We start from the raw sequence: 25,808 nt of genomic DNA on the forward strand, positions 1-25,808 counted from the left end.
GAGTCCCAGCGCGACTCGCTGTAATTTTTCAAAACAACGTCTAGGATTTAATTTTGGCATTTTATATAATATATGTTGACACACTAAAATCCATACATATTTATAGTTGTGTGTTATCTGCTTTTCGAGCTACGTATTTAACATTTGACCAAGCTCGAACTTTTATTTTGCTCAAAGTCTCCACTGAACGTTTGGAGGGCACAAAAATGTAAACTCAGAAAAGTGAGTGTAATTTCTTTCCAAGTTTGTCTTTGTGTTTAGCCTAATATTGTCATTTTAAAATCTGCATGACATACGGGGATGTATAAAGTAAAGTTGACTCGTCTTCTGTTTGTTGTAAAAAGGCATAATGTTTTTACTGTTTTTCAGCAGCAAAAACATAGATACGTTGTTAAATCAGTTCGACCCAAATTGTAAATATTGTTCTTCAACATTCTCGTTAAAACGGTGGACTAGAGCTACTTCCAGTTTTATATGTAGTCTTATAGTTTCTATAGATTATGCCATTACCTAAATTTGATGTACAACATTTTAAAAAGAAGTAAAAGTGTAAACCAAAAAACAAATGATTCAAGGCTTTTTGTGATACTTGATAATTTCCCTTATAATGTTTCAGTATATATTCATTATTCATGGCATTCAATGCAATGAATGCAAGCTGCTAAATGTAAAATATAATGTTAATTGAAGTGTACCAAGGGCGATGGGTGTATTATTATATAATGGGTGTATTATGATGTATCTAAACAGGTAGCTAGTTCAAGGGGGGTATTCCACAATGCAGGATTTCTCAGTTTAGCCAGATATTTTAAGCCCAAAGTTGAGGACTGTACCAAAGAATTTCCCTCAGCTTCCTGTTGGTCAGTCCTCAACATCCCATTTACATTATGTGGCTAAACTGAGAAATCCTGCGGTCTGGAATTGACCAAATTCTCCAGATTGTTGGGTGCTTGTCCTGTTTTATTGGGCATTATTAGCCTCGGTGTAGCTGTCTGTTATCAGAGCCGAGCATTTGTCCAGTTCGGGGCGGTGCTGTGTGATCTTTGTGCTTACTCACTCTCAGTCTGTTAGAAAGGGACTCATTTTCATTCACGCTATCCATTGACATTAAGGAGCATTTTGGTGCCTGATCCTCTTCATTCCTTCATTTAAAACTAAAGGTGGGTTGGGGGCTGTGTCCTAGCGACGAGTTTCCGATTGCAAAGATAAATGTGAATATATTTATAATGTTATTTGTGGCTAACAGTGAATGGTAGAAATCAGCAAGTTCTTTTGACAATAATATAATTTCTGTTTGTTTTTCAGTGTTTGTAGACGATGGGCAAAATGAATGTCCTGCTTTTAAAAGAGCCTCGAGAGAGTGACACTGGCCCAGACCCTTATATAAAGGTACGATCGAAATATATTCTGTTTATGATTCCTTGTCATTGTGTCAGATAAACAGAACATGGCAGGTCAATTAAAAAACAGTTTTACACACTTTAAACCAAAATAATAAATGTTTATATTTGGAAATACCTTGTTTAAAACACGGTTTATCTATGAGATATTTTACAGACACACATGGAGCATGGGCTTGTTAACTTTATCAATGCTGTCTTCACTATAGTCTTCTGAGTGCTTTCCCAGCCCAGTTTTACATTGTCACTGCATTGAAATGAATGTAAAGGCATTTACAATTTCATCTTATTGCTGTGTTTTGCAGGAGCTGGCTGAATATGAACACTCTGCTACACTGATCCCCGCTCTTTCATTTAAGTTTGTGTCATTAGAGATTCTGTCAGAGAAGGTTAGTGTCTTATCTGGGCATGCTCAGTCTCAGAATCCGAGGCGTCGTGAGTCTTATCTGTGTCCAGTCTTACATTCGCTAAACAAACATCTAAAACATTTAATCAATTATTTAATGACAAATAAATGTTTATTATTATTTACCTGCAGCTGTTTCACCCGGAGAAGTACGGAGGGCTGATTTTTACAAGTCCGAGAGCCGTAGAGGCTGTGAAAATGTGCATCGAGACCAGCACATGTCGAAAAGGTCAGTGGGTTGGTTGTGTACAGTAATATCCCTAGCAAAAGTAATGAAATCACCACATTTAAAGACGTTCACCCAGCAGTTTAGTTGCTTCACGGCATGTGGGGATTCCGTCAGTTTTGTCAGGGGTAGTAGCAGAATGAATAACATCACATCACATGCAGCACACTGTGGTTCAGTTCCGCAACCACACCACACCTCACAGGGAAGAGTCAGGAGCTGGGCCAGGTGCTGCATTGTAAAAGGTGTAATGTACAGTGTCATTTGAAACCACGGTTAGGGAGCAATGAAACTCATAGGCTTTTGAAAGGCTTCACAGACCGATTCGAGCAGGAGTTGGAGGGCTGTTGTTGTTGTAGTGATACAGACTTGCCACCGTGTGCCGCTCTTCTCCTTTGGATTTCTCAGCTCAGCTCCAGCAGTCGTCACCAAACCAAAGTAAGAGCCACTTGATCTGAACTGTTTAATGCCATCTGTGCACATGAGTATCAGTATAAACTATTAGTTACTATTAGAAGCTAAGCGTATTGGTAATTATGAGTTAGTTATATTGATATAGTCAATGGGAACTGGGGGAACTTTGCTGCTCAGTTTATAGCAGTATAGTAGTTTAGTATATACAGTACCCATCAAAGGTTTGGACACCTCCTCCTCCTCATCAGTGATTGGTGGAGTGGAGCTAGTCACTGTATAGAGCTGTGTACCAGCCCCTACCTCTGCACAACCCCAGTGACAGTCTCAGACACATTCAGAAAAGAGCGGTTCTACAGATTAACTCTCAACGAGGCCACAGCTGTTCACTGAAAACCGTTCCAGGTGACGACCTCATGAAGCCGACCGAGAGAACGGAGAGAGTGTGTGAAGCTGTCGTCAAAGCAACAGGGGGCTACTGTGAAGAGTCTAAAGTATAAAACACTTCTCTGTTTACTACATAATTCCATATGTGTTCCTTCATGGTTTTAATGTCTTCCACATTGAAAAAAACAAAGAAAACCAGTGAATGAGGAGATGACTGGAGACTTTTGACTGGTGCTGTACATTCACAACCTGTGGGAAACGGCCCAAAAACAAAGTAAACAAGGAAACCCTCCCTGAGTCGAAGTGTCCACACATTTGACGGGTACTGTACATATTTATATATATTTTCTATTTTACGTTTCAGAGTGGAACACACTGAAAGACAAGTGGAACACCAAGAGTGTGTATGTGGTGGGGAAGGCTACTGCTTCATTAGGTGAGTTTTATAGCTTCAAGTGTACATCTTTCAACTGGAATAAAGAAGATTCTTTTATATTGATTTTCAGTGTAAATACTGAGTGTTTACTGAGACAATGTATTAACACTTTATTCTTTCATTCATCATCTTTCATGACATCTATTATGACAGCTGACATAAATCTCATATAAAAACATATACCAACAATCTTCTGATAACTGATGAAAGCTGATTTTATGACGACTGTCGATTGTTAGAATCAGCATTTACTGATATTTATTTATTAGCCTCTTTAATGATGATGTACAGCGCAGTCCACTTTCTCTAACAACTAACAACTCTGTGTGTGTGTGTGTGGGTGTGTGTGTGAGTGTGTGTGTGGGTTTGTGTGTGGGTTTGTGTGTGTGAGTGTGTGTGTGGGTGTGAGTGTGTGGGTTTGTGTGTGTGGGTGTGGGTGTGTGGGTGGGTGTGTGTGTGTGAGTGTGCGGGTGGGTGTGTGGGTGGGTGTGTGAGGGTGTGAGTGTGTGGGGGTGTGGGGGTGTGTGTGTGTCATACAGACTGGTGAATAGTGTAAGTTCTGGTACTGTTGTGTTTGGGTTCGTAACTAAAACAATATTTACACGTTGTAAACTTAACCCTCGCTGCACTGATATTAAAGGAACACAAAGACAATCTTGGATTAGTTCTAATTCTTAGATTTTATGGCCCTGTGAGCACTCATTATTGTATATATTTAATTCATTCCTAACTCTTACTGGTGTTGAATGTGCTGTTTGGTTGTTTTGCTCTTTGGTGTTGACCAAAGGTTTTCATTTCCCTCAGTGGGCTCTGAAAGTTTTGTTTACCACCTCGGCTTGCTGTCAGGACGCCCACAGAGGAGGTATTATTTGGTGGTGGGTCATTCTGAGCACTACACTGTGATGTGTGTTGCGCTGGTACAAGTGCATGGTCCACTAACAAAAACATCCAGCCAACCGCCTCCTGTGAGTGTGTCGTTTTTTTTTGCCCTTCATCATGGATTTATTGAAGCAACTTTGTGATAACAGCGTTCTACAAATCCATTTGAACTGAATTGTAGAATAAAGTAAGAGGATTGTAACTAAAACCTTAGCCAGAGTTTGTTTACAATTTACACAATTTACCACACGGTGTTAATAATAAAGCTGTATTAATAGATAATAATAAAGCATTTTTACCTAATTAAAGTTAATTATTACCTAAATATATATGTATTCATGATTCCTATTGATTACAGTGCTGTCAAACAATTAAAACATTAATTAACCATTAATTGCTGTAGTTCACGTGTGTATCGTTAGCTAAGTGGTCTAATTTTGTTTCTTTAAAGCAGTGCATTTAATTTTGAACCATCGAAATTATATTAATTACATCCAATAAATCAGTGCAATAACTTTATAATGTACATGAATGGTTCCTGAACAAGACAATCACATTATTTCCACAGAGTGAACAGTTTCCAGTTCTTATTGTGAACACAGAGCCTCCGCGGTCCATCCACAGGGTGTGTGAATCAGATTTATCAGTCCACTGTTCTGTTGCTTTTGTTAGTTCGCTGCTTGTTGATTTTAAGTCGCTGCAGCTTTGCAAAGAAATCGAACTGGGAAAATATGTCTTTATTTATTTTTAATGTTTCATTTCCTTCACACATAATATTTTTGTGTTCACACGTGTTCTGTTCTGTGATGAGTGAGGCTTCAGTGCAGCTACATTTAACACGAGTGACATAAGCTGGGTGGGCGTCACCGTGGCGCGAATGTACTGTCACCGTTACTCAGCTCCGGGGTCCTGGGATTGTGGTTCAGTCCTTGCCTCGGGTCACTGTCTGTGAGGGAGATGATCGGGTGAGTGAAGGACTGTGTGTGAATGAATAAATGAAAGACATATGTGTGTGACGTACAGTTACTTTAATAGCTGTTCTAACAGCTCGGCTGTGAATCCAATTACAGAACCACAGCTCTCCGGATTTCTTCAGAGGCTCAGCGGCTGACAGTTACACCGTGGTGGGATTCACACGTCCCCGCTGCGTTCCTCGTTAATACATTAGTTAATGAGCTGCTAATTAGAGTGTCCGTGTGTGTGTGTGTGTGTGTGTGGGTGTAAAACACCTGCAGGAGTGTATTGTTTCTTCTGGCTGCAGCTGGAAACAGCTTTAACACAAGCTGTGGGTTGGTTTTCTCTTTTACTGCCGCAGCACCTGGGCATCTTTAGGGAGAAGGAGAACTGTGTGGAGGAAACACGAGTGTGATTTCACACCCTGCAAGATTTCTGTCTCCTGTTTTGTTTTGTTTTCTTGCCTTAAAGCATTTTACACGCTTGAGGAAAGATGATGGAATTTTGTTTTGTTTCTTTCCACAACATTCGAAGACCTTTTGTTCAAACCGTGCTCAAAATGTTTCAGCCGCTGATGTGGTGTTGTTTATTTGGCATTGGATTTCTTCCCTTTTTACCTGTGATTTAAAACAAACAAACAAACAAATAAATAAATAAATGATTTGTTTGTTATGCTTTTCTTAAAGAACATATTTTTGATTGTTTAAAAGCCCTGTAATTTTTTTCTGAGACTCAGTTTATAAAGTTCAAGTGTTTGTCTGTTTTTGTTAATGTGCTTTAAGAGTGATTTATGTAAATGAGCTCTTTTCTGATTGGCAGTCCAGACTGAAGCATGGTTTTGTGCCTTTGGTATTTTTTTTTTCGGTTCAAAAACAGTTCCCTGAAATGAGACTTACATCAACGATTATAAGTCATTTATTCATTGCGATTGGATGTGCTTCAAAGGAAATGAATTCCTGTTCCACGAGCTCAGATCTGTTCTCATTCATTAATTTACTCATCTTCAGTAACCGGGTGAGAGTCACGGTGCTCGGTTGAGTTTAACGCAGGGTGTGTGATGTGTGTGTAAGTGTTAAGTCTAGGTTAATGTGGTGTGTTGTGTCTCCTGTGAAGTGGAAGCTCTGGGACTGAAACCCTGCGGAGAACACACGGGCACGGCGGACGTTCTGTCTCGACTCATCATCGAACGTGAGACATCCCTCCACTCTCCTGCTTTCATTTACTTCACACCGCTCTGATATCAAAGACTGCATAAAAATGGTTAATTGTTATTACAGTGTTAGCCTGTATTTATATCCCACTGGTTAGAGCCTGATGGATATGATCTCTGCAATCTTTCTTGGTGTTGTGAGCATCTTCTATGTTTCACTAAACACCGCAGCAGAAACCAGGCCTTAGTGCAGCTGCAGCACAGAGAACACTCTAAGGTTATATATATATTTAAGTGTTCTATTATCCACACAATAAAGAATTACGAAAGTTGCACTGAAGAGAAATGTCCACCTCTCGTTTCTTAGCAAAAATAGCGAGCCTCTTTTAGCTTCTTTTCCCCTCTGTTTTGTGCTGTTTGCAGGAGAAGGTCCCGCGGTCGTTCCTCTGCTGTTTCCCTGCGGCTCACTGAAGAGAGAGGTGCTGCCCACTGCGCTCAGACAAAACGGTCAGAAAATAAAGAGTGAAGACGCCTGTGTGCCGGAGATATTTTGATATCAGTTTCTGCTCCGCTTGGAGCTATTAAGTGTTTAGTTATGAATGTAAATAATATTATTTGGAGGCCTTTGTTACTTTGTTAGCGAGCCAGATATTATTTTCCCTGTGACATCTGCTTCTGTTGATAATTAGAGAGTCTGAAAAACATGTTGAACATAACTCTATTTACGGCATCTCTGCAAATCAGTGTGTGTATGTGAGTGTGTGAGTGCGTGGGTGGACGTGTGTGTGTGTGTGTGTTCGTGTGCGCACACTCGCGCAGTATAAATGTGGCTATGGTGCAAGAGTGTGTAATTGAATAGCGTCTGTTCTCCCTCTTTGCTGAAATGTGCTGAAGCTGGTGGTGTCACCATCCCCCTGGGTTTAGTACTAATTACAGCCCTGTGTCTAATTGTGCTGTATGACATGAAGAGCATTAGCGCTCTCTCTCTCTCTCTCTCCTTCAGAGATCCCTCTGGAGACCCTCACGGTCTATCAGACTGTTGAGCATCCTGACCTGGAGAAAAATATCACCCAATATTTTACAGAGAAGGTAAAGCCCACATGGCTTTTTAATTGATACCCACTCAAAGATATTTCACAATACGTCCAACAGTATCGAGACACCATGGAAATCTAAAGCGATGCTGGTTTATTGCATCTTACATGTGTTTAGAGAGAGCTCCTGTGTTTAGCTGCTGTGGTAAACAGTGTGTTTCACCTGCTTTAAAGGCCTCTGTTCACAGTCATTTTATTTATGTGTCAGGGAATGCCAGACAGCATCGCTTTCTTCAGTCCCTCAGGGGTTAAGTTCTGTTTGGACACATTAAAGAAACTGGCCGGACCACAGCTGGATCAGATAAAGGTAAGGAATCAAGATTGTGTTCATTATATTTTGAGGTAAACAATGTCAGCAGAATGGATTAATGGATGGATTAATAGATAGAAAGATGGATGGATGGATGGATGGATCCAGACAGACAGACAGACGTCATGTCTAAGGCCGGAGAAGGTTGAAGCTTGAAACATGTTTTACTGTTTAATTATAACGAAGAAAAACAAGCCGATGGTTACGCGGCAAAATTGTTCCCAGAGGAAACCAGCATTTTCAGATTCAACACTGTATGGCCAATGCCAATATTAATTCACCCATTCATTTTCTGTAAGTGCTTTATGCTGATCCTGAACCCACCTGAAATCATTGAGCGCAAGGCAGGAACACACCATGGACAGAGCACCTGTGCTTTACAGTGCATCACACACTCACACAGTCACTCACTCACACACTCACTCACTCACTCACTCACTCACACAGTCACGCACTCACTCACACAGTCACTCACTCACACAGTCACTCACTCACTCACGCACACAGTCACTCACTCACTCACTCACTCACACAGTCACTCACTCACTCACTCACTCACTCACACAGTCACTCACTTACACAGTCACTCATTCACACAGTCACACACTCACACAGTCACTCACTCACCTGTGGAAAATTTCACACACTCACTCATACTGTCACTCACTCATTCACTCACACAGTCACTCACTCACACACCTGTGGAAAATTTCACACACTCACTCACTCACTCACTCATACTGTCACTCACTCATTCACTCACACAGTCACTTACTCACACATTCACTCACTCACACGTTCACTCACTCACTCACACGTTCACTCACTCACACAGTCACTCACTCACTCACTCACACGTTCACTCACTCACACAGTCACTCACTCACTCACACATTCACTCACTCACTCACTCACACGTTCACTCACTCACACAGTCACTCACTCACTCACACATTCACTCACTCACTCACTCACTCACACAGTCACTCACTCACTCACTCACACATTCACTCACTCACACAGTCACTCACATAGTCACTCACTCACTCACTTACACAGTCACTCACTCACTCACACAGTCACTCACTCACTCACACAGTCACTCACTTACACAGTCACTCACTCACTCACTCACTCACTCACACAGTCACTCACTCACACAATCATTCACTCACTCACACACACCTGTGGAAAATTTCACACACTCACCTAGTCACTCAGACCATTATCACTATTCCATAAAAAAAAGAAGGCGTATGTCTCACTGCAGGTTGTGGTAATAAAAGGCTACATTGGTTTCCTAGGGAGTGTGACTCCTGGGTTATTTCACACCAAATCAGTCTGAATTACTTAATGATTTAATTCTTTAGAAATCATGAAAAATGTTCAAAGGTGGTTGTAGATAAGGTCTGTTTATGGCATGTCTACAGCAGTGGCACACGTGTAAAACAGAGACAAAGGATCAGAGCTGGATTCATTAAAACATTTGGACTGGATTGGGATGTTCCACATTGTTGTTGTAAAGTATTTTACTCGGGGAGCAGCTGATAACGCAGCAGTAAGACTCTGGTGTCTGTGTCCTTTCCCCCTGCTTTAACACACCGTATTCAACTCATCAACAACTTTACAATGCCCCCATGTCAGAAATATACATAACTCTGTAGTGCTGCAGCTCCTCAGCTCTGAGAATGGCACCGCGGTGTTAGAGACTGTTCAAATCCGTGCTGCCTGCTTTGTCAGAAAAATAAAAATATAATGGGCGTAATGTTGGGACCGAATGTCAATCAGGTGTTGCATTCAAATCAGCTGCCCCTTAAATTCATGTTTAAAGAAATCGAGTGCTCGGACGCATGCGTTCACTGAAAAGAAATAAGCACGGGGTCTGAAAGGACAAGGTTCACCAAAGGTTGTAAAACTGGACACTGGACTGAACACAAAACCAGAGCGAACGTTAAACCGACACAAGTCCCAGAGCAGAGACACAAAGAACAGTGAAACCTAACAAAGACAAACGGCTTCTAAACCTGAGAATTAGGATCATAAACAGGAACCACCTGTGGATTATCACTGTGTGACTTAAGATTCACAGGTAAGAGGCAACAACATGATGGGAGGCGGAGACGGGCCAAACACAAACATGAGCACGTGGAACAGGAAGAAATATACAGTAGAAATATACAGAAACAAAGAAGAAAACACAGTAGACAGGAGCAGAATGTTCATTCATTCATTCATTATCTGTAACCCTTATCCAGTTCAGGGTCGCGGTGGGTCCAGAGCCTACCTGGAATCATTGGGCGCAATGTGGGAATACAACATGGAGGGGGCGCCAGTCCTTCACAGGGCGACACACACTCACACACTCAGAGCTACGGACACTTTTTAGTCGCCAATCCACCTACCAACGTGTGTTTTTGGACTGTGGGAGGAAACCGGAGCACCTGGAGGAAACCCGCGCAGACACAGGGAGAACACACCGCACTCCTCACAGACAGTCACCCGGAGGAAACCCACGCAGACACAGAGAGAACACACCACACTCATCACAGACAGTCACCCGGAGGAAACCCACGCAGACACAGAGAGAACACACCACACTCATCACAGACAGAAACCCGGAGGAAACCCACGCAGACACAGAGAGAACACACCACACTCATCACAGACAGTCACCCGGAGGAAACCCACGCAGACACAGAGAGAACACACCACACTCATCACAGACAGTCACCCGGAGGAAACCCACGCAGACACAGGGAGAACACACCATACTCCTCACAGACAGTCACCCGGAGGAAACCCACGCAGACACAGGGAGAACACACCATACTCCTCACAGACAGTCACCCGGAGGAAACCCACACAGACACAGAGAGAACACACCACACTCATCACAGACAGTCACCCGGAGGAAACCCACGCAGACACAGAGAGAACACACCACACTCATCACAGACAGTCACCCGGAGGAAACCCACGCAGACACAGAGAGAACACACCACACTCCTCACAGACAATCACCCGGAGGAAACCCACGCAGACACAGAGAGAACACACCACACTCCTCACAGACAGTCACCCGGAGGAAACCCACGCAGACACAGAGAGAACACACCACACTCCTCACAGACAGTCACACGGAGGAAACCCACGCAGACACAGAGAGAACACACCACACTCCTCACAGACAGTCACCCGGAGGAAACCCACGCAGACACAGAGAGAACACACCACACTCCTCACAGACAGTCACCCGGAGGAAACCCACGCAGACACAGAGAGAACACACCACACTCCTCACAGACAGTCACACGGAGGAAACCCACGCAGACACAGAGAGAACACACCACACTCCTCACAGACAGTCACCCGGAGGAAACCCACGCAGACACAGAGAGAACACACCACACTCCTCACAGACAGTCACCCGGAGGAAACCCACGCAGACACAGAGAGAACACACCACACTCCTCACAGACAGTCACCCGGAGCGGGAATCAAACCCACAACCTCCAGGCCCCTGGAGCTGTGTGACTGCGACACCTACCTGCTGCTCCACCGTACCGCTTATATTTTATTATAAATGTAATATTCTAAAGTGACTGTAGACATTCTGGAGTGTCTTACCCCAGCTGGAATACGTGAGCTCAGACATGTCACAAAAAGCAGTAGCTTACACATTGAAGTTTTTATAAATAACAATCTCCAAGATACGTGAAGTTTGCGCAGCTCTGTAGTTGCTAATATTCCTTGTTAATTTTATTAGACGTTGAACTCCAGCGCAAAATCAAAGAAACAAACAAACTTCAGACAAGAACTACTTGGTAAACTCAAGCGGTTGATTTCCTTGTTTGGGTTTAAGCCTAAACACGGACTAATGTGCAGTTCCCAAAGTGAACCACCATTGAAAATAAGCAGCTGTAATCCAATCAGAGACTAGCTGGTGTTTACTGACCTTTGCTCCTGTGTGTTGTCCTGCAGTTTGCTGCTATAGGTCCCACCACTGCAGACGCTCTAGGGGCTGAGGGCCTGAGGGTGAGCTGCTCAGCGGAGAAACCAACACCACAGCACCTCGCCAAGGGCATCGCACAGAGCCTCAGATCTGACACCGCTGACCCCTGACCCGCCGCACCAGCACCAGCACAGTCCTTCACAGTCCAGAGGAGAAGAGTAAAGCACGAGAGCCATGAGCACAGGTTTAGAGTTGGGTTTAGAGAAGTCAATACTATTTTTCAAAATGTCGGTGGAATTAAATTGTCGAAGTTGTACCAGTGATTGTTAGTAGTTTAGTGGGAGAGACTTTGATCTACAGAGACTTACTGAGTCAAAATTTGGTTCACTGTAATTCGTCCAATCATCATTCAGCAAGGCATTGTAAGGCAAAAGTAGTGTGTAGTTCACGGGGGATGGTGAATAGTAAATATGACGCCTTCAGTTGATTCCTGTCACCACAGTTTTTCACTGAAACTTCCAAATCACGACTGGATTTTGGATACATTTTAAAAACTTTAAGGCACAAATGTGTAGTGTGTAATGAAATAGATACAGTTTTCCATCATCACCCCCGTGTCACAGCTGTTTGTTGGACATATGCCTGTTGTATCATTCATTTTCTCTATTTCTTTTTCCCTTTCCTTGTTTTTACTCCATCTTTAATGAAGCTTGATATCTGCATGTTGTCGCTATTACAACAAATGACTGTGTTCCACTTTTTTTTTTTCCATTTAACCAAGTGTAAAAATACCAAGTGGACCTTGAACTACAATTAACATTTGCTCTTTAAATTAAATTAATTAAAAAATATAAATGTTTTTTCCTTGTTCTGTGAAGTTACAGTTTTGGGGATAAAAGGACGGTATGTTTTTTTCTGTGAGTCACAGTTGGGAAATAATATTAAGGAACAGGCAGCTTGTTGTTTTACAGTACATTTGTCTGTGTGTTAAGAACTCTAAGGAATATATTATATGTAAATAAAAGGGTTTAAAATGTTATATTCAGAGGATAATTTGAAACGTGTCTAACGAACATGCACCTGGAGATACCACTTCACTTGTACAACACTGAAATAAACAGAGGCCTGTTTTCATGTTTGTGTAGCTGCATGTTTTATTAAGGCTTTGAAATCCAGCCCCTGCCAGCTGTCAGAGTTCAGCACTCAGGTGTGAGGTGTGTGCAGGTGTCTGCACTCAGGTGTGAGGCACGTGGCCTCAGGTGCAGCTCATTCATTCATAAACACAGTCTTCTTACCTTCAGCACAGTCGCACCACTACAGCTTTTATCTGTTTTTAAAACAACAACGTTCCCTTTAACCTGAGGAACCTGAAGATTAATTATTAAATGTTCATTAAAAATGATTTATGTAACTTTACAGTTAAAATTAAATCTACTTGTCTTTATGGGTGGATATAACCGGTTCTAACTAGCATTGCTCCACCAGGTTGCTAGGCAACAAATGTCTCCTAAATAAACACAAGAAAAATACATAAATAGCATTAAGCAAAATGTATTTATTTAATTTTAAAATTAATTTATATGATCTTTTCAATAAAACAAGTGTTTATTCGTAACTAATTGTTATTGCAAGGTGAAAATAAGAGATTTAATCTGTGCTCAGTGTCTTTTTAGAACACATACTGAGCCACTGTTCTCTTCCCTGTAGACAAATGTCTTAGAGATTTTGCACACGGCTGCGTATTAATGAGGTAAAATACTTTTACAGTTACCTTTAATCCAGTTGCCATATTTACAGACACCCTCCAGGGAAATGACGTTGTTTAGCATGGTTAGCATGGCCGTGTGGGGCTGTCCCAGACAGCGAGCGTATATCGGTCCACTGGCACCGCTGGTCCACCATCGGACCACTCAGATCACTGTCCTGTACCGGATATAACTCAGTAATCTCCTCACACACATTTTACATTCACAGAGACTTTTATTCTGGAAAACACACTAATACAGATATTACCAACAACTCTGAGATAATAATGAGTATAAGACTGATATAAAATGATTAAATGATAGAAATGTAGACACTGTGCTGATTAAAATTATTCACTAATCTTATTTATAAAGAATAACAAAAAGAACCTAATGAAGGAGAAAAATGTGAATTGGACTGTGAATGGAAAAGTGCTAAAATGTGGCATTTTGTCTAAAATTCTGTTTAATCAGCAGCGGTCCGCCCAGAAAACACTGTGTAAAACACTAGTGGACCTCCAACTTTGTCCTCAGTGGAACAACAGTGGTCTGCCGTCTCCTTGCTGTCGCAAGATGATGTATCATGAGTTAATTTAGCAGTTCGCAAAATGGCTGATTCAGACACATATGGTTTCTTACATCACAAACCTTAGAAACCAGTCCTGTCAACGTGTGCATCCACTGCGTTCATAAATCCGTGCCTAGTGAATAGAGGTGAAGGTGGATTTATAGCTAAACCAAGTTTAAGGACAAATTCTGATGTGCTTCTGATGATGAGGTGTGTTTTAGGGTTTAGTTGATGACCAGAGGGGGACTTTTATTTCGTGGTATATTTGTGAGTGACAGTTGAGACTGATTTGAGTTACTCGCTACTTAACCGGCTATTTATACGTTTTTTCTTTATTTTATCCGAGTGACAACGCTTTACCTGCAGTTTGGGTTGAACACGTGTGTTTTAGCACCATGCCGTGAGCGCGCGTCACTCGTGAATGTCGACTTCAAAGGCCGTGCACGTGACGCAGGAGTTCGTTTATAAAGAGACCCCCAGCTCCAATTTCTCAGATCCTCTTAAACACAAACTACAGCATACATCTCTCTCTCTCTCTCTCTCTCTCTCTCTCTCTCTCACACACACACACAGCACCGATGCCGTGTATTTTCTGCCTGTTGGCTGTATCTCTCCTCCTGATCTGTTCGGTTGAGGGTGAGAAACTGTTTCATCGCAGGGATCACTCAGATGTAACTCCGCTCTCCTCCCACCAGGCGGCGCTCATCACAGACTTTCACAGTGCACAGGTAAAGCCCAGACAGCATAGCACCAGCTTTTCCCAAACTTTACTTTCTGTCTGTCTGTCTATCTATTGCATATTGTTGCAGAATATCTAAAATGCCCATTTCACTTCATTTGCCCCAGGCTCATTATCTTCAGCGCAGTGTTTAAATGATCTTGGTTATTTATCTGTTTAATTATCTGCATTTTGTAAATAAATTGCACTAGGTATCCTCATGGAAATGCTCAATAATGTGGATCCAGGTGGCCTTTAACCCAGTTCCTCAGGACCCCCACAGAGCAGGTGTGATGTGGTGGTGGATCATTCTCAGCGCTGCAGTGACACTGACGTGGTGGTGGTGTGTTAGTGTGTGTTGTGCTGGTGTAGAGTGGATCAGACACAGCAGTGCTGCTGGAGTTTTTAAACCCTGTGTCCACTCTCTGTCCACTCTGTGAGACACTCCTCCCTCGTTGGTCCACCTTGTAGATGTAGAGTCAGAGACAGTAGCTCATCTGTCGCTGCACAGTGTGTGTCGCTCGTCCTCTAGTCCTTCATCAGTGACACAGGACGCTGTCGGCTGGATGTTTTTGGTCGGTGGACTGCTCTCAGTACAGACACTGAGGGGTTTAAAAACTCCAGCAGCACTGCTGTGTCTGATCCACTCTACACCAGCACAACACACACTAACACACCACCACCACGTCAGTGTCACTGCAGCGCTGAGAATGATCCACCACCACATCACACCTGCTCTGTGGGGGTTCTCAGGAGATTCTGATGACTAAGGAACATGGATGAAGGGGGCTAACAAAGTATGTTGAGCAACAGATGGACTACAGTCTGTAATTGCAGAACTACAAAGTGCCCCAGTGTGGTCAGTGGAGCTGAGAATAGAAGATGAGTGTGTGTGAAGATGAGTGTATTATTGGCTGGGCAGTGTCTTTATGTATAGCACTGACAAATATGTTCAGCTGATTGACTTTGTTTCACTGACAAACCCTGTTCTGTGTTTAATTAAATTCCAGCAATTTCTCTTCAAGTATGGCTTCATTAAGACAGCCAAGTGGGAGGAGCCTCCTAACGATGCTGCTGCCTCCTCTGAGGACTTTGACTCCTTCCTCCTGGAGGGAGAAAGTTCTGGACGTTCTCCAGAGTCTCCCTTCTTCCTGGAGCAGGAAAGTTCTGGAAGTTCTTCAGAGTCGCCCGACTTTGTGGAAGCCCTCCGAGAGTTCCAGCGCGTTTCAGGTTTACCCATCACAGGCCTCTTCGACGATGCCACTAAAGTGGCCATGAACAAACCCAGGTGTGGTGTCCCTGACAAGGAGGAGGACCTGAATGAGACCACCGAATACAACAGTACCTCCCCTGAGCTTTATAACCACACAATGACAAGCAACATCTCAAACACTGATCTGGTTCTGATTGGCACTGTCAGCGAAACCCAGGCTCAGCCTAAACCTGCCACTCGGAGAAAGCGCCACCTAGCGGTACTAGTGCGTAAGAGCAGGACGAAGAGAGAAAGCAGTGAATGGGGCCACATGGCGTTCTCCAAGAGTGTGCTCCGCTGGAGGCTCATCGGCGAGGGATACAGCAGCCAGCTCTCCATCGATGACCAGAGGTACATCTTCAGACTGGCCTTCAGGATGTGGAGTGAGGTCTCTCCTCTGGAGTTTGTGGAGGACCTGCACTCACCGCTGGAGGAGATTGACATCAGACTGGGCTTTGGAACAGGTGAAATATGTTTAATTATCTTTAGAAGGGTCCTGCTGAGGCTGCCAGTGAAAGAAAACCAATAGAGACCATTAGCATTCCTTCAACGGCAGAAAATAATGTCTGGGCATTTTCCAAAGTTGCTATTTCACACACATTTTCCATGTCAGATGCATTCTTACAACTGGAAATGTATGGTTCTGCATGGTTCAGACATGGGTCGATGCCTGTGCAGAATGTTTAGGAGCCACAGCATAAATTTTCTGGGAATTCTCCGGAACATTAGCGGCTCTATGAACACATGCGCTCACTCTGACATTTCCTGGACTGTGTAGTAGGGGGATGGCAGGACAAAGTCTGAGTAATGTCCAGTACAAATATTACAGACAATTGCATTCAGACATAAAGCTGGAAAATGCAAACACTTGGCAACCAAGCAATTCTTCTGGATTGAAGGTAGGGCTGGACGATAATTCAATATCAATATATATCGCAATATATAATGTTTCAATAACAATGATATGATTTTCAATATTTCAGTACACATTATTTACAGCACCTGTCACAGACTGACACTCATTAGAGGGCGCTGCCATTAGTTTAGCACTCAATGTTTTTGTTCAAAAATATTAATATTGAAAAAGCCAATAGTTTTATATTTGATGGTGATATCATTTTTCTTGTTTGTGCTTGGATGTTTTTCAGTGGATTTTATAACGTTCATTTCGATATCAGGATTATATCGTATCGATCAAAATTAAAAATTAAACATAGCACGAAAAAGTACGGAAATGTATGTTTGGTAGAGTATTAATTTGTTGTAACAATGCTTCATGGCAGTAAATCTTATACCGTTGTTTAAATGGTGCCACATTTGTAAGGAACATGTGTTTGTGGGAGGAGCAGTGGAGCTGAGTGTGTGGGTTGCGCCCATGAAAAATGTGCCAAACCCTCTCTGCCAAAGGCAAACAGTTTATTCTACCATTGACTCGTTTGGCGAGTGGTGACTGGATGATTGAAGTTTGAAGAAACAAGAACATACTGGCAATTTAACAATGTATTCATTGAACAAACAGGAGCCTCAGTAGCGTGTGGAAGAACCACACACAGCCACAACAGCCTCCACCTCCTCCTCACGCTGGTCACCAGCCTGGTCACACACTGCTGTGGGATGGCATCCCATTCTCAGGCCAGCATTTGTCACAAGTCCACCACGGTGGTTGTGTGGGTCACAACAGCACGCCCAAGCTGATCCCACAAGTGTTCAATGGGGTTGAGTTCAGGACACTGCCAGGCCATTCCCTCCTCTCCACTCCCACAGTCTGGAGGTAGTCTCTGATAAACCCCGCTCTGTGGGGTGACTATCGCCATCTTGGAGGATATGGCGTTCTTCCAGTGAGGGAGATGCCGCCCCACACCATCACACACAATAAGCTGTTGGGCTTTGGCAGAGAGGATTTGGCACATTTTTCATGGGCGCAACCCACATACTCAGCTCTACAGCTCCTCCCACAAATGTATGTTGCTTACAAATGTGGTGCCATTTAAAAGGGGAATTAACAGGCTTTCCAACGGTATAAGATTTACTGCCATGAAGCATTGTTATAACAAAGAAATAATCTACCAAACACGAATTTCTTTACTTTTTTTGTGCTATGTTTATATCGTGATATCAATTTTGGCCGTATCGTCCAGCCCTAATCGAAGGGTATTATTAGTTTATTCCTCACCCTGCTGCTAAGAACCTCTACTCTTCTGAGATTATAGTGCTGTGAGGATTTGATGGCATTTGTCCTGAAGAACATTACTGAGGTCAGGTACTTGGACTAGGACTTTCACAGTAGGACCTTTTTAAGGAGGCAGCAACATCCCAGCTTCAGTGGGAAAGGCAACAGTTTGGGTTAACTGTTTAAAAGAACACTAGGTGGTATTTTTAACTTCAAATTACAGCTTCAGAATCACTGTGATGCTTCCCTCAGCTATAATAGGGAGAATAGAGCCTCTGTCGTTCCTACTCTGGGCTCAGCGCTGCAGAAACTGCACTATGTAGCTTTGGGAGGAGGATAAGGAACTACCCCCTTCTCCCTGGTGATTTCTGGACAGTGCTGTAAACACACTCTGCAACTATAGGGGGAGCACATAAGCAAAAATACAGAATCTTACCTAGTGTTGCTTTAAGGTTACGCAGAGTTACTCTACGTCTTGAATGCTAACTGGAACGTTCATCACTGGTCTTCCCTCTGTGTCTTGTTTCTCTCATTTTTACTTGAAGTTATCTTTATCTATGACACTTATTACTGTCTGGACCTGGATTTCTGGACATTGCTATTGGACAATCCCTGTTATAACAAGAGTTTTAGGAACGAAGATGAAATGAACCACGTTCTTTGTTAAGGAGCCGAGATGATTAGTGGAATCGGATGGTACCGTGCAGAGCTGGAATGAAGACCTGCAGTCATCTTCTATACATTTCTGTCAGGACAGAGAAAGCTTTATGCCTCCAACTATAGCTGCTGTCTAGTCTGCTCTGCTGAAATAACACACTGCTTCACACGGTTATAATCATATCATACAGCACGAGAGGCAGAGAATGGGAGCCGCAGTGCTGTCGATGACGGTGTTCGTGGAGATAATGGCTTGCTTTGTTTCCCTCTCGCTGTAGGCCGACACCTTGGCTGTGCTCAGCGGTTTGATGGCGCTGGGAGGGAGTTTGCTCATGCGTGGTTCCTGGGTGACATCCATTTCAATGATGACGAACATTTCACGGCCCCAAACACAGGCGCTGGCATCAGCCTACTGAAGGTGAGCCTGTAAATCCAGCGGACATGCGTATCGGCCGCTACAGAGTGAAACAGAACACTGCTCTGTTTGTTTAGGGACGTTATATACCGCTGCATCACGAAAGGTTGTGGATGGACGGCAGACCCTGAAGCCAAAGGACTTGTCAGTTTAAATATTAAACATTATAAACTGTGCCTCAAAGGAACCTCTCTCTAGATGTTGCCTTCAGTATTTCATGAATATAGCAGCAGTATAATAAACTGTTGTGCTCTCTCTGGGGTTGTGGGTTCAAACCCTGCCTCGGGTCACTGTCTGCAAAGAGTGCGCTGTGTTCTCTCTGTGTCTGTGTGGGTTTCCTTCCAGAATGCAAACACACGCTAGGTGAAGTGGCTGTATGAAACTGTCCACAGGTGTGAGTGTGTGAGTGAGTGACTGGGTGAGTGTGTGAGTGACAGGGTGAGTGTGGTAACTGTCCACAGGTGTGAGTGTGTGAGTGACTGGGTGAGTGTGTGAGTGTGTGAAACTGTCCACAGGTGTGAGTGTGTGAGTGAGTGACTGGGTGAGTGTGTGAGTGACAGGGTGAGTGTGGTAACTGTCCACAGGTGTGAGTGTGTGAGTGACTGGGTGAGTGTGTGAGTGTGTGAAACTGTCCACAGGTGTGAGTGTGTGAGTGACTGGGTGAGTGTGTGAGTGTGTGAAACTGTCCACAGGTGTGAGTGTGTGAGTGACTAGGTGAGTGAGTGTGAGATGGACCAGATTGTGTCCCTCTCTTGCCCCCAGTGATTCTGGGCAGGCTGTGGACCCACTGCGACCCTGAAGAGGATGAATGAGTGAATACAATGTCAGTGATTAAATACATGTATTTGATTGTGCCGTGTTATATATTGCTCAGGTGGCTGTGCATGAGATTGGACATGTCCTGGGTCTGCCTCATATTTACCGTGCAGGGTCCATCATGCAGCCTAGCTACCGGCCGCAGGACGCTGGCTTTGAGCTGGACTGGCTGGACAGGAAGGCCATTCAGAACCTCTACGGTAAGCACAGAAGCTTGCACTGGAGGTAGGGTTAGAACGGTGGATTTCAGACGGAGCGTCGCAAACACTTCTGTATTATCATTAATTTAAAACAGATTTGACCCCAGGGTGAGATCTCACATGAAGTGAAAAGGAGGTAAAGTAATGTGACCATGCTGAAGATGTAAGAGATCATGTGAGATCTTAAGACTCAGTCAAGAGTTAATATTGCATTATTATTTCTCTATACATTTGTCACTCTCAGAGTGTGACTTCCCTTATTTCAGTTTTGATTTATCATGGAGTTGGCATTATTTGGGAGATTTGCAGGAGTCAAAGACATAACACCACGGCCAGAGTTGAGAAACTGAATTTTAGAATCAGATAAAATCAGCAGTATGTAATATTACATTTACAGTAATTACAGTGTATTTATACCGTTTAATAACTTAAAAGAACTGCCATACTTTATTGTTCTTAAAATAAAATTTACAGTACAACTGCTGGCGGGACGGTGGCGCAGCAGGTACACAGCTCCAGGGACTTGGGTGACTGTCTGTGAGGAGTGTGGTGTGTTCTCTCTGTGTCTGCGTGGGTTTCCTCCGGGTGACTGTCTGTGAGGAGTGTGGTGTGTTCTCTCTGTGTCTGTATGGGTTTCCTCCGGGTGATTGTCTGTGAGGAGTGTGGTGTGTTCTCCCTGTGTCTGCGTGGGTTTCCTCCGGGTGACTGTCTGTGAGGAGTTGGTGTGTTCTCCCTGTGTCTGCGTGGGTTTCCTCCGGGTGACTGTCTGTGAGGAGTGTGGTGTGTTCTCTCTGTGTCTGCGTGGGTTTCCTCCGGGTGACTGTCTGTGAGGAGTGTGGTGTGTTCTCTCTGTGCCTGCATGGGTTTCCTCCGGGTGACTGTCTGTGAGGAGTGTGGTGTGTTCTCTGTGTCTGTGTGGGTTTCCTCCGGGTGACTGTCTGTGAGGAGTGTGGTGTGTTCTCTCTGTGTCTGCGTGGGTTTCCTCCGGGTGACTGTCTGTGAGGAGTGTGGTGTGTTCTCTCTGTGTCTGCGTGGGTTTCCTCCGGGTGACTGTCTGTGAGGAGTGTGGTGTGTTCTCTCTGTGTCTGCGTGGGTTTCCTCCGGGTGACTGTCTGTGAGGAGTGTGGTGTGTTCTCCCTGTGTCTGCGTGGGTTTCCTCCGGGTGACTGTCTGTGAGGAATGTGGTGTGTTCTCCCTGTGTCTGCGTGGGTTTCCTCCGGGTGACTGTCTGTGAGGAATGTGGTGTGTTCTCCCTGTGTCTGCGTGGGTTTCCTCCGGGTGACTGTCTGTGAGGAATGTGGTGTGTTCTCCCTGTGTCGCCTCCAGGGTGTATTCCCGGCTTGCGCCCAATGATTCCAGGTAGGCTCTGGACCCACCGTGACCCTGAACTGGAAAAGGGTTACAGATAATGAATGAATGAATGAGTGTAAACACAACAACAATGCTTTATCAAATGTAAATCATAGCCAAACCCATTCTTTTCTACAAACATAAATATGGTACGGACTGACGGTTCATGATCGGACTGATTGTATTGTTTATTGATGCTTGTGTTTGTCATAAACCACAACACAAACATTTAGAGCTTTGTATACAGCAGTGGACAGTACATCTGCACACAGTCAGAAATACAGACTGTAGTCAGCCCACTTTCTCTGTCCAAATAACCCAAGTAAAGTACAAAATACGTTTGTATTCCACTGTACGAGGTTCACTGAGATGCTTTTTCCACTCCTGTGTGTTTACCCCTTTCTGCCATGACCGATAAATCATGTGGAGCCTGCGAATCAAGGACATTCTAGTGAAGTAATGTGTTCATAAGTTCTCCAGCACCGAACCCTGTGGTATGGCTGAGGTTATAATGCTGATACAGAAACGTCTGTTTTCCAAAACCAATACGATTATAAAAGAACAAAACTAATATTATTTTTTTCCTAAAGGCAATGCTTATAACTTCCATTATGTTTTCATTTAAAAACAAAAACACCTCTGATAAGAGTTTTTTTTATCAGTTTCTTTAGATCAGAAGCATCGTAATTAATGTTTTATTAGTGAGAGAATTTTAAAGCCTGGGAAAAGATTGAATCTAATGTGGCTCCCAGACTGCTATTAGAAATCCGTCCAGTTGACAATTCATTAAAGATAATAATCGCTTTTGCTGGGAAAAAGCAAGCATAAAACATCAATTACCGCCCGAGCATGTCCTGGCAAAGCATCTGCCGTCACATCCATCACCGTTTTAATTTGATGTGTTTGGGAGGTTCATTACCAGTAGCCGGCCCTAATGCCGCCAGTTATTTGGGGGTTGATGCCAAAACTGAGCTGTAAAAGGCTGTAAAAAGCTGTTTGCTTGCTTGAGGAATATTCTGCCTGGTTGTAATTTTTGCTGTAATCAAATCAAGTAATGGAGGGCCATGATAATGGCTGGGGGGGAAAAAAAAGTTCCTGACACTTTCATAGTAAGCTGCTAAATCATCCGCTGTTCGTATCCAGGGCCATTCCTGATATTTTGGCTCTCTTAGCAAACACTGTCATTATCACCCCCTCGCAGACACACACAAACAAAGCCTATTACTATCACACAATTACCATTCAGCTGCCAAGCGTACTGTAAATACATCATCACACACATTCATATCCAGAGGTAGGAACTAGTTCTGTAAGTTTCTGATGGGTTTATAAGAGAAGAATGCTGAAATCCCCTACTATTTGAGGAATAGTGAAACAATGTCAGTAAGCAACATTGTTTTCAAGATCTGCAGAAGGTGGTGCATAAACGTTTATGAAATGTACGGGGGGGGGGGTCATTTATGTGGATACACATTAATAAAATGGGAATGGTTGGTGATATTAACTTCCTGTGTGTGGCACATTAGTATATGGGAGGGGGGAAACTTTTCAAGATGGGTGGTGACCATGGCGGCCATTTTGAAGTCGGCCATTTTGGGTCCTACTTTTGTTTTTTCAATGGGAAGAGGGTCATGTGACACATCAAACTTATTGGGAACTTCACAAGAAAAACAATGGTGTGATTGGTTTTAACGTATTTACAAGTTATTTACAAGTTTCTGACCACTTATAAAATGTGTTCAAAGTGCTGCCCATTGTGTTGGATTGTCAGTGCAACCCTCTTCTCCCACTCTTCACACACTGATAGCAACACCGCAGGAGAAATGCTAGCACAGGCTTCCAGTATTCGTAGTTTCAGGTGCTGTTGTTCCTGTTGCTGTTCTGTTTATACTCTGCCACTAGATTTATATTGTTTCTACTGTTTCTCCCACTAATACTTTCATGTGGTTAGCCTCCAGCAGCATGGGGAAGGTGGGGCTTGTGTTGATAAATCTGGCGATTAATCTTTTCTCTCTCTCTCTCTCTCTCTCTCTCTCTCTCTCTCTCTCTCTCTCTCTCTCTCAGGGGGCTGTAAGGGCAGGTACAGTACTGTGTTTGACTGGGTCAGGAAGGAGAAGACCCAGTACGGTGAAGTCGTGATGCGCTTTAACACCTACTTCATGCGGGACGGCTGGTACTGGCTGTATGAGAACCGGAATAACAGAACCCGGTATGGAGATCCGGTTGCAGTGCAGGTCGGATGGCATGGAATTCCATCAGACGGAGTGGATGCCTATGTGCACGTGTGGACACGAAACATAGACGCAGCGTATTTCTTTAAAGGTAAAATGTCTTTAAAGAAGTGCAACGTGTCGGATGCACGCACAGGCACTTTTAACAGGTGCAGCACTGTGAACTTAAATGACAGCCATTACTGGAACAGTAACAGTAGCTGTCCTTGCTCTCGCATCCCTCTCACACTCTCTGGTGAACCAACAACGCTGTCCTCACTCTCGCGTCCCTCATTCGCTCTCTAGTGAACCGACCACACTGTCCTCACTCTCGCGTCCCTCATTCTCTCTCTCTCTCTCTCTCTCTAGTGAATCGACCATGCTTTCCTCACTCTCGCGTCCCACATTCTCTCCCTCTCTAGTGAACCGACCACGCTGTCCTCGCTCTCACGTCCCTCATTCTCTCTCTAGTGAAACGACCACACTGTTCTCGCTCTCGCGTCACTCATTCTCCCTCTCTAGTGAATCGACTGCTTGGTCCTCACTCTCGTGTCCCTCATTCTCTCTCTCTAGTGAACCAACTGCACTTTTCTCACTCTCGCGTCCTTCATTCTCTCTCTTGTGAACCGACCGCTCTGTCTTCACTCTCGCGTCCCTCATTCTCTCTCTTGTGAACTGACCACACTGTTCTCACTCTCGTGTCGCTCATTCTCCCTCTCTAGTGAACTGACCGCTCTGTCCTCACTCTCGCGTCTCTCATTCTCTCTCTAGTGAACCGACCACACTGTTCTTGCTCTCGCGTCCCTCATTCTCTCTATCTCTAGTAAACCGACCACACTGTTCTCGCTCTCGCATAATCAGTTTGAGTGGCATAATTCAGAGAAGCTATGGCCATATTAATGTGCACCTGAATATTAATCATTTTGATATTTTTTGTGTTATATCATTGTTTTAATGATATAATTATTTTCTAGATAAAGTTAATTTAAGAAAACACTTTAACCCTTTCTTCCAGGAACGCAGTACTGGAGGTACAACAGTGAGCGTGATCAGGTCTTCTCTCAGGAAACTGATGGTCAGCGATATCCTCGTCTCATCTCTGAGGGTTTTCCTGGAGTTCCCAGCCCCATCGACACAGCCTTTTACGACAGGAGAGACGCTCAAATCTACTTCTTCAGAGGATCCATGGTGAGAGCCCAGCGTCTGCTCCGCCCGATCAGACTGGGGTTAGATGTGTAAAAGCAGAGGTGCAATTTTACCTCATTGAAAACCAAGCGTCTTGCTTCATTCAGAGAGTGGACACAGGGTTTAAAAACTCCAGCAGCACTGCTGTGTCTGATCCACTCTACACCAGCACAACACACACTCACACACCACCACCACGTCAGTGTCACTGCAGCGCTGAGAATGATCCACCACCACATCACACCTGCTCTGTGGGGGTCCTGAGCACTGAAGAACAGAGGGCTAAAAGTATGCAGAGCAGGTGATGGCCCTACAGTGTGGCGACAGTTTATCTAATGCAGTGTTTTGGTGTTTTTTTCCAGGTGTATAGGTTTGATGTCAGAGGTAACCGGCTGGCCGCTGGCTCTCCCAAGAAGATGACCGAAGTATTTCCTGCCATCGCTGCAGGTGACCATCCTGTCTCTCATCTGGACGCAGCTTATTTCTCATATACCCACAATGCACTCTTCCTGCTCAAGGGCACCTCCTACTGGCGGGTGGTGGGGAGTAGAGAGAGGAGGCTGAGGACGTGGCTGCCCTACAATGGGCTTCTGCCCAGAAGAGAAGTGGATCAACACTGGTTCGACATCTGTGATGTCCACTCCAGTTCACTGAAGACTGCACGCAGGTGACAGGAACTATGTGACAGTAAAGGTTGGACAGCAGAGTGGATAACCATCACCCTGCAAGGGTGGAAGGTTCAGTTCAGTGCAAGAGAAGCATCTGCTACCTGGAAGATATTTACGTGGATCACAGGTGCCGTTACTGAGACCAAGCTCATGTGAATGGACACTGTTTCCTTGCTACAGGGTTTAGTTCTTCAGACACAGAGGAACGCTGAGGGATGGATTAGACATGGATTATTCTTCTTTTCCAAT

At 44.0% G+C, this 25,808-nt stretch overlaps 1 protein-coding gene across 1 annotated transcript; it reads left to right on the forward strand.

The window, feature by feature from the left end:
- Positions 1 to 83: 83 nt before the first annotated feature.
- Positions 84 to 25,562, forward strand: LOC136690834 (matrix metallopeptidase-21-like). Its single transcript, XM_066662882.1, has 16 exons — positions 84 to 222; positions 1,306 to 1,389; positions 1,939 to 2,035; positions 3,195 to 3,266; positions 6,213 to 6,287; positions 6,673 to 6,756; positions 7,253 to 7,338; positions 7,552 to 7,650; positions 11,635 to 11,763; positions 14,554 to 14,646; positions 15,662 to 16,352; positions 18,994 to 19,133; positions 20,005 to 20,146; positions 23,561 to 23,818; positions 24,722 to 24,894; positions 25,254 to 25,562. Exons 2-16 carry the CDS (start codon positions 1,318 to 1,320, stop codon positions 25,560 to 25,562), a joined length of 2,520 nt encoding a protein of 839 aa, XP_066518979.1. The 5' UTR covers positions 84 to 222; positions 1,306 to 1,317.
- Positions 25,563 to 25,808: the final 246 nt, after the last annotated feature.

The sequence above is a fragment of the Hoplias malabaricus genome, chromosome 3 (genome assembly GCF_029633855.1).
Source record: "Hoplias malabaricus isolate fHopMal1 chromosome 3, fHopMal1.hap1, whole genome shotgun sequence".
NCBI lineage: Eukaryota > Metazoa > Chordata > Actinopteri > Characiformes > Erythrinidae > Hoplias > Hoplias malabaricus.